The following is a 9,850-nucleotide window of genomic DNA, read 5'->3' as shown; positions in this document are numbered from 1 at the left end:
GGCGGTGGTGGGCAGCGGCAGGGCCGGGGGGGGGGGGCAAAGAGTGGCAACAGGGGGGTGGTTTCTGCCTTTGAAAGGCTTGGCGTGGTGCAGGCGGAGAGATTTGCTGGAAGCAGTCAGGCGTGGATACCTGGCTGCCAGGAGAGGCTCTCCGCAATCCCTCCATTTGGTTGGCTTCCTTTGACCCTGTTGCTAAGCTACAAATATGCCTTTCCAGCAAGCTCCAGCATCCTCTCTCCCACCCACTCCCAAATGCGAACTGAATCAGCCTGCTCAGAAGAGAAACGATCTCTGGCCAGCAAGGAGCTTTTTTTCTTTTTTTTTTTCCAGCAGCACTGCAGAGTGGTACAAGGACTTGCTTAGAAAGGGTGCCCACCCCTGCCCCATGCCAACCCAACAGCCACAGGAGCTTTGTTACGAGGACAGGGGCATAGAGAAAAGCATTCCAGGCGATTAAAACTGGCGCAGCTCCATTGCAGCAAGAATAGACGAAGATACCAGCTACTCCGAGAAATAGCTACCACCTACCTGCACACACGCTTGCTCACCCTGATGCCAGCCACGTTAACACTTTAGGACAGCAAATGTTTTATGGCAGGGACAAGGTGGCAGGATGGACGTTTTTCTGACCGGTGTTCTGCAGAAAGATGCGTTGGGAGGGTTGTCTGCAGTCCTGACGCTGAGTGGTCTCTTCCCATCGTTCCTGGGACGCTAATAGGGTCCAACAGCCACATCCTCATCGGGTCCAGCACAAGTTATCTGGGCTGCCTTTATGCTCAGTGGAAAGTAACGGATGCTTCTGGGGTGCGCTTCAACCCAGCCTACGGTGGGTGTCTGACGCAGGCCAGCTGTGATGTGAGTTGCTGCAATGGTTTCCACACAGACCCCAGGAGCTTAATTTGGTCCCTGTGAACCTCAGGAAAGGTTATTATCGCTTTCCCAAAATGTTGCCTTAACATAGACCACCGTATGCTGGCCTGACTTCTGCTGTTATCAGGATACCTGTACAAGCAATCATGTTGATTGGGAAATGTCCTTTGAAGACTCCTCCAAACCATCCCCAAACAGCTACATGATCCAATACAATCTTTTTTTTTTTTTCCTGTTCATTGACCACCCTGGGTAAGCAGCTGATTCTAGTTATTCTTTTAAGGCCAGATTTCCTCTATGCACAACATGGGGGAGTCCATGAGCAACTGCCGTCTTAACCCAGATGGGTCTGGTGGGTGTGCATCCATGTGTCTGCTTGGCAGACGCTGGGTCCGGGGCTCACACTGGGACTTACATGCCATTTGTGCTAATGCATGACAGTAAACAGAGTCTGCCCCAAGACTTGCAGATATACGTGTCTATTGAGGCAAACGGATAGAAAGTAAGTGTTGAAGTGGCTCAGAAAAGCAGAAGTCCAGCAGCTTTCCTCTCACCCGGGCGTAAGAGGGACAGTGCTCCCAGGGATGCTGCGGGCCCCAAGAATGCCTTGGGCTATGGCTCAGCATGGGGAGGGAGCAAAGGGGCTCCTGGCAGAGCCCAGTTTATTTCTGTTGGTAAAACAGGAGAGGGATTTTGTCTGCCTTTGCAGAATCAAGCGGCTGCCTTAGGAGGACATTGTGCTTAGATGAAAGACCTAGGGGTGACCTGTTTATTGTCACAGTGACGGAGGCAATAGATCTGGGTTTAGTCCCCGCTTCTGCTGTTTGCTCACCTCATCCCCCTTAGGGAGATCTTTATTCACACCTTCCTCACTAAGGCAGCAGCCTGCAAAAATTCAGTGAGGGTTACCAGGCGCTTTGAGATGTTTGCTGGAGGGTGTACATGTGCTCTCTGGGGCCTGCTCGTCTGCAGACCTGCCTGCCCTGCCGTATCCCGGACCCAGTGCAGCGCCCGACCCCTGCTACAAAGCAGCCTTAGACAGACTTTCAACGTGCCTTCTAACTCCTCTCCTTCTCTTTCTCTTCCAGGGCTCAGCTCCCATCCTGGTAGTCATGGTGATCTTACTAAATATTGGAGTCGCCATTTTGTTTATTAACTTTTTCATCTAATTCAAGACTGTCTTGTTTGCAAAAATAACAGTTACATGTATGAATGGGGGGGGGGAAAAACCAAACAACAACAAAAAGGGAAAAATCATAACTCGAACTGTCCTACGACAATTTCCAAGTCTTTTCACAGAAGAACAACAAACGATCGAGTCTCACTCACAGTTTGCCTTTTTTCCTGGGTAATGTTTTTTGGATTTTAGCCAAAATTCTTTGCTTGTATAACACTATGCTGTGTGGCATGGCAAAATGCTATCAACACTCTGCCCCCCCAACACTGGAAAGGATGAGAAGGAATCCCAACAAAATAAAAGCTCATTTCCCTTCCCCTCACCCCAAAAACATATATTCGTAACAACAGTAATGAACCCCAAAGTGGAGACTAGATGAGGGGACCATGGGGAGATTTTGTTTGACGTATGTACGGGTCCTGGGATGCTCCAGGCTGAGTGTCCCAGGGAAATCCACAACAGCTTTAATGATAAAGTAAATGAGAGAGAAAAGCAAAATCAGGCTTTTCTTCCTTCTCCCTTCGCAAATGGAGAAACGTTGCTGTAAGAAGGAGGAGAGAAGGAGCACGGGGAAGGTATGAACCCCGTCAGGATGTGAAAGATGGGAGAAGGGCAATAGGCCCCATTTTGTTACTTGTTTTTAAAACAAAGCAGCAATTGGTGTTTTGCTAAATTTCTTGGGGCAGGGGGGGAATAGGGAACACAAGGTGTGAGCAGTAGCCCCACAACCCTCCTGCCTTCACCCCTCCTCCCCAGGCTGCTCCCCCCCATGGCAAGGCTGGAAAACCACCCAGTGCTACTTTTAATTCACAGACAATTTCTCCTGGGTAAAAATGTGTACCCGGATTCCCCCCAAAAACGTGCAAGCACCTTCAGCAACACGAATTGAGTAGCTGCTGGTCATCGTGCCGTGCTCGCCAACATGCGAGGAGCAACCTTACTTGAGCATCCCATCCCAAATACACGCGTGCACAGAGATGCCGGGGAGCAGACTGGTGGGGAGGGACTGGGGAGAGAGGGCTCAATTCTGATCCACTTAGGATACAATAAAACAAAATAAAGCAAAATAAGATAAAACTGTTTTTCAAAGGCATCTGGGGAGGAGCACTGGAGCATGTCCCAGAGAGGCGGGAGAGGGTGGTGGGTTTGTCTCTTACATCTTGCTGTGGACTGTTTCAGACATCATGCTTGGGCTCTGAGCATGTAGTATTTTGCACTTTGTAATGCAGGATGTATATTCCAGCTTCCAACATGTCCCTGTAAAAAAAAAAAGAAGAAAAAAAAAGAAAAAAAAAAAGAAAAACAAAAACCATCATTGGCAATGGCAGCCTCTAAGGATGTATTCTTTTCTTTTTTTTTTTTCTATGTCACTTAATTTGTTTGTTTATACCATCTTTGTAATATGCCTGCCTTGATTTTCTCCCCTCCCCTGTCCCCACTGATAATATGCATACTCATTAAAGATGCCGTATCCCTGTTCTCAGCTGTTATGGTCCCAATCACAAGAGTGTGGTCTTAGCTCAATCACTTGGAAATGGCTGACGTCCCCTCGCTTTTCAAAAACGACTGTACTGTTTCTTCCCCTCCCCACGCTGTCTTTCCCCACCGCGGAGATCGGCTCTGCCGGTGATCCACCACCACCAGGTACAGTCTGAATGGCTCGTTTGGGATTTGGTACGTCCAGGGACCAAATTCCACCCTCAGTTCTACCCACTGCGGCTCCATTCAACAGGAGAAGGGGTGCGAGTGTGGCAGCAACCCGAGGGTGGGATGAAACCCATATACAGATATATCTGGGGGGGTTGGGAAGGAGGGAAAAAGTCCTCCTTGACATTTCACATACAGAGTTGTTGGGTACAGCCCTGACCTGCGGATTCAGCTTTGCTTTGCTTCTGTTTTAGCTGTTTCTCTGCTACCTTTTCAGCAGATTTCTTATTACACTGCACTGGATTGCTATATTTTTAACCAGAAATAAACTAAGGATTAGAGCATGTGCCAGTTAAATTCAGTTCTTCTCCTTACATGGTCTTATTCCCTCTTGTCACGGTTTTTCTTCCCCTTTTTCTTCCTTTCCCTTTTCAGGCAGAGGGCTATGGGTGGACAGGGTAAATGATAACTGAAGGCAGCGAGATCCCAGTAACTTTTTTATTTCATTTTCCACAGTAACTGTCCATCATCTTCGTACCTCTTCCTTTTTTTTTTTTCTTGGTTTTTCCTTTTGGGTCCTTAGTCATCTTTTTTACTCTTTAATAGTTGCTGCATACTTGAAATGAACCAAATAACGACATGTTGTGATTGCAGCCCTAGGAACTCATCCATGTGTTTTGTAATTCTGGTTGCAACTCTTTGTAAAGACTCTCGAGGACTTTTTTTGTACATTCAAGTGCATGACACAAAGGTCCCGCCAGGAGCAGGTTAAACAGTTACATGCAAACACAGTACGATATTTAGATATATATGAAACAGCACAAAAATGCCTCTCGTTATCAATCAAAGTACTAGTGATTTCACAACTAGCTTTTTCACACTGGTGACCGACTAGTTATTCCTGCTCTTGCCCACGTACCAGCAGTTATGTACAAACACAAATGCAACTCGGATTTTTCATCTCTTTGTTCCATGGGATAAAACCTCCATCGAGCTGAGGCTTGTTCAGCATGAAAGATAGCCGAAGACTGATATTAATTGGCTCCCAAACCACGTGTTTAAAAATAATGATTCCTTTATTAATCATGGGGAGCTAACCAATTTATCTTAGTTCTGGGCTCTTCACATTTGCCCAAGGCCAGAAATATTCTTGAGAAGTAGCCCAGAGAGAGAGGTAATTCAGTGTATTTCCCTGTCTTATGAGCCCTGGATTCATACATATCTACCTAAGGCACATTAAAATGTCTGTCATCGTGGCCTATAAATCTATGGAAGTTGTCCATACCTGCTGTTTTATGTCCACACCGACAGATGCATGTGAACAGCTGAAGGTTTATATCATTTTTTTTTTAGGCTGCAATGGTATTTTTATGTTCCTACAGTGGAACAAGCAGCACCTGAAACACAAGGAGGGGCTGGGGCTCAGGGAACCAGCCCACGTCCTGCCAGCGCAGTAAAGCCATTGGGACACGCAGGTCCTCCGGCCAGACCCTACCTGTGAGTGATGGGCTGGTTTGACACCGCATCTTTGGGGAAGGCAAGCACGAAGGAATACAAAAATCCTCCACCTGCTCTTGCCACGTCAGCTTCTCACCAGCCCATCTGGCGTCTGGTTTGCTTGTACCCGAGACCTAGATTCTCTGAGCGTGTTGGGACTCTCCAGGGCCTGATCTTTCAGAGATACTGAGCTGTTGCAGCATCTATTTATCTTGTGCAGAGTTATGAAGCCTCAGTACTGCTGGAAAAAAAAAATCCAGACTGCAACAGAAGGGGAGGGGCGAGAGGAGAAATAATGTCATTTCGCTGATGAAGGGCTTAATTGAAACCCAAGGACTAATTAGATGTCCTGACAGGATTTGGCAAGTTAAGGGAGGATGGAAAAGCAGGAATTTTTTAAAACTGTCATAGGGTGAGGTTGGCTCCAGAGATTTGTGCTAAAGCACAACAGAGCAGAGGCTGGACTGGATCTCCTGCCCATGCTGCACAGCTTTGCCGCACATGGGTAAGTTGTTCACACAGAAGATGGTCTTTGCAGACTCTTGACACGGTGGCAAGTTTTCCTGGTGTAAGGAAACGGGTCAACTCCTTGCACAGCCCCTACATGAATTGCATCCATCATTTTGTTGCCTATCACTAACCTTCACGGCAAGGCTCCCTGACAAGCTCTGCACTGAGCCCAAGGCTTGAACCATTGCTGAAGACAACTCTGAGTACAGCAAGCACTAGATACGTGCTTTTGAGTAACAGATCCACCGGGACTATGCTTCCCTCAGAAGCATTTCAAGCTCATGAGTTCCTTTTATTGGTCTGTTTTAACTAATATTAACCCACAGGCACTTAGCTTCAGCGCTACCACCAACCTGCTTTTCCAGGGTATGCGTAATCACCTAATTACCATGCCAAGCCAGGGAGTTTCAACAGGCAATGAACCCCCATGGCTACTAATCAGTGCCCAAAGGTCTGAATATGTAACTCAAAAACATGGCGAGCTGTGTCCCTTCATCCGAGGCATCTCAGAGATCATGCTCCGTAACGTTAAAGGAAATGTCACTTCCTAGATGTTGAGAGCTGCTGAGCGTTGCCCAAAAGTTTTTGTTGGATGGATGGCTTAGAAATGCTGTGGTGGGTTGCACATTCCCCATCTAAAAGTGTCAATGGAAGATAAACTTTAGAGAGACTCATGTTCATGCACAGGTGTTATTTGCTCCACTACACTGCTATCTAGTAGACTCACAATCCTTACCATCTGCCTATTTCCTTTTATCCCCAGTTTGGGTACACTATTAACAGCATTGATAGTCTAGCAAGGCTAGACAGGCTCTCTTACAGACTCACTTGTTTTAACATGATAAGAACACCAACATCCAACCCCTTACCTCTTCCATAAGAGCAGCCGCCCCCACCCCAGCAGCAGCTGCATTTTGGTATCAGATGTTTGGTCTTGTTGGAAGGGAGAGCTGTGAGAATTACTCCTGCAAGCAGTAGGAGCGCTGCTCCCCAACCCCTTCAGCGTCGAGCACGTTTCAAAGGTCTTTCCTTGTTCGTCTGTAACGTTAAGTTACTGTGGGCTGTGTTGTTAACGTTAAGTTACTGTGATGAGGGATGCTGCAGATGTTGGGCCAACAGCTGGTTTCCACGCAACAACGTGTGTGTCTTTAGCCTTTCTGTCTTGCTGACAGACACAACATGCTCAGGGCTGTTTAGTACTGGTTGGACCCACCCATGGTGTTGCTGAAGCAAGAAAGCAGAAGTTTTGCCATTACAAAACAGATGGAGAATGAATCCAGATTCTCTCCAAGACAAATGAGGAAGGACGACATCAGCCCAGCGTGTGCAGAGCACAACAAGCCTGACAAACAAGCGATTTGCCAGCAGAAGAGTTTGGGACTGGTTTATCTCCAGAAGCCACCACAGCAGGTAGGCAGCACTGCGAGGAGACCAGCAACTCAGCGTGATTGAACCAAGTCCTCTCTATTAGCAAAATCCCATAAGCAGAGATGCTAGGAACAGTCTTTCCATCTACAAACAGCATTTTATCTCTGGGTCAGCCCAATTACCCCGATTGCTCTCTGATAAACTCCACAGCAAGGTTCATTCGCTTCCATGCTCATCACACTTCAACACACACACTGATGTGGGGGAGAAACAATCCCACGTGTTACAAGCTAAGCTTGAGTTAGACGTGAAACCACTAACCTTCTACTGTGGCCTTTTTTGTGCAACCCCTAAACTCAAATGCACTTCAGCCGGCACTCTTCTTTATTCTCTTTTTCCCTTCCTAGCTGTGCATGTAAATGTAATAGAAGAATCCAATTTCACTTGTTACTTACGATGCAATTACAGTGTGTGTGGCCCAAAGAAAAGGGATTACTGAATACGTTTTCCTCAAGGAGTAAAAAAAAAAAAAAATTACTTTCAGCCTTGTCTTTTAGCTGAAAAAATCCCCAACAGCTTGATTGTTTCCAGATATAACAACATACTGAGGTCTCTTTCTCCTACGTAAACGTTTATACGTTCATCCCTTTACAATGAGATGGGCAAAAGCAATGGTCTGATGGATGCCAAAGGAATAATTGAATTTTATCTGGGCATTCATACATTAAAAAAAAGTACAAGCTGTTCTTTGTACATGTCAGACAAGAATAACTACTCTTATGACAGACACTGCTGGAGTTTCTCAGTTCCTAGTTTTCCACCAAGTTCTAGCCCTGGCCCTTCTCTTGGGTATCATTTTAGGCAAGCCACTTCACCGATGTGTCTGCCTGCAAAATACTTACCTTCCTCTTTAAGGTACTTTTGGACCCAATACAAGAAAAACGACCAGATATCTGATCCAGCAACGCTGAACAGGCTTCAGTGGACGTTCAGCCAATGCTCAGAGGAGCAAAGTACCATTACAGTTTGATATCAAAGTATCACAGTTTGTACTTCTTAAGACCATGGCTGAGCCCATCACATTCACACCTCCTCTGTAGGCACTTAACGTAGTAGTAATAATCAGTCATTCCTGCTTGGGTTTCCACCACAGAGAACTTCTACCTTTTCTCAGAGGTTTCATCTGCTCAACCAACATGTGACAGCTTCCAAGCTTCCACAGTTACACCAGCAAGAGATGGGCCAAGGTGTCCAGACAGATCTTCGGCTGTCGCTGGCTGCAGGGCTCAAGGGAGTGCTGCATTTGTCTTGTTCATTCTGCTGAGCAGTGGGCTGCAGACGCACCAGAATTAATTTCTGTCTCAAGTCCAATGGCTGCAAACGCTCCAGTGAGAACGGACGCTGTGTGGGTTTCAGTCCCCACGCAGGCTGTTCCAGTTACAGTGCTACAGCCTCGTTTTGTCAGAGCTGACAACTAAGCCTCGATTTTCAGGCCAGGACAATTTGCCACAGCAGCAGCCTCTCATCATACAACCTAAGGATGGGCACCAAAGCCTCCTGAACCAAGCCATGTGATCAGTGACAGCCTATGCTGGCTCATCTATAACCCTAGCTCTGGGAGGAACTGAACCAAGCTGAATGCCCAGGTCAGCCCAACCTCCCAGCAGAGCAATGACAGCCCTGGGAAGCCAACGTCTCCCCTGCAACCCACCCCCAAAGCCTCCTCTCCCTCAGCTCTACGAAGCAGGTGATGTGCTCTCCACGGGAGGCCGCACGAACACGCTGCTGTGCCGCTTGCAGGAGCGGGACAATTGACCCATCCTGACTCACAGGTTCCTTGGAAGCGTCTCTCTTCCAGTCTATGCCTTCTCCAGTCATACTTAGCTTGGCACAGAGCACAACCAGGACTACGTTCCAGAGCCCTTGAGGAAAAGATGAAAGGAAAAGCCTCAGATTATCGTTGTACACACTCCAGCTCATCTGATGCATCTAGTTCCCTCATCCAACAGTCTCTCTACCAGTGAAGGGGGAGGGACAATTTTTTCCTGCGGCTGCAGCAGCACTGTACAAAACTATCCTTCATCCTTGGCACTGCTGTAACTCGGCTTCAGCTCAGGGAAAAATTTCTTTCGGGGTGTTTATCTGTATTTGAAATGATCAAAAGGCAACAAATTATAAAGTACATCTGGCAAAAAGTGTGTAAAAGATTCCCCAGAACTTTGCACAGAAAGCCATGGACGTCATACACACGCAAAGGATGAAATGTCAGTGAGATTAAGGTACCGTAAACTAACCCAAGTGACAGGACAACAGGGCAACTGACACTGTTAGCCAAGTGAGCACTATGGATTCTTTCCCAGGTTATCAATAAATGGTTTGTTTTCACCTCTCCCCTGTTATTTTGCATGGAAGGTGCCTCCCTATCAAACATGATTTTATCTTGACAATTAAATCACATTGGCAGCCTGCTCTATTTAATCTTTATTACATCCTAATTAGCCTCGCAGAACCTAGCACTGCTCTCCTGAGAGCTGGTTCCCTGGTGATGCCCCCGCCAAAACAATACCCATGGCACCCTGGATTTCCCTGCACAAGGACAGCCAGTGCCTTCTGGTGTCAACTCAAGTCATCACTTGTTTGCTGCAACAGACACACTTGTATCCCATCTGTTGTCCCTATGGACCACAGCACTGCTCTGCTGGAAAGAAAGCGATGCCTTGAGGTGAGGGGCTGAGTCAGGAAGCGGGGGCAAAAAAAAAAAAAAAAAAAAAAAAAACCCTT

At 46.9% G+C, this 9,850-nt stretch overlaps 1 protein-coding gene across 1 annotated transcript in view; it reads left to right on the top strand.

The window, feature by feature from the left end:
• JPH3 (junctophilin 3) overlaps positions 1 to 3,302 on the top strand; it is a 59,963-nt gene extending 56,661 nt beyond the window's left edge. Inside the window, exon 5 of the mRNA XM_009277272.2 lies at positions 1,959 to 3,302. Within this exon, the coding sequence (XP_009275547.1) occupies positions 1,959 to 2,039 (81 nt within the window). The 3' untranslated portion in view covers positions 2,040 to 3,302. The remainder of the gene's footprint in view (positions 1 to 1,958) is intronic.
• The last annotated feature ends 6,548 nt before the right edge of the window (positions 3,303 to 9,850 follow it).

The sequence above is a fragment of the Aptenodytes forsteri genome, unplaced genomic scaffold, assembly GCF_000699145.1.
Source record: "Aptenodytes forsteri isolate BGI_AS27 unplaced genomic scaffold, ASM69914v1 Scaffold50, whole genome shotgun sequence".
NCBI lineage: Eukaryota > Metazoa > Chordata > Aves > Sphenisciformes > Spheniscidae > Aptenodytes > Aptenodytes forsteri.
This window is presented reverse-complemented; position numbering and strand designations above follow the sequence as displayed.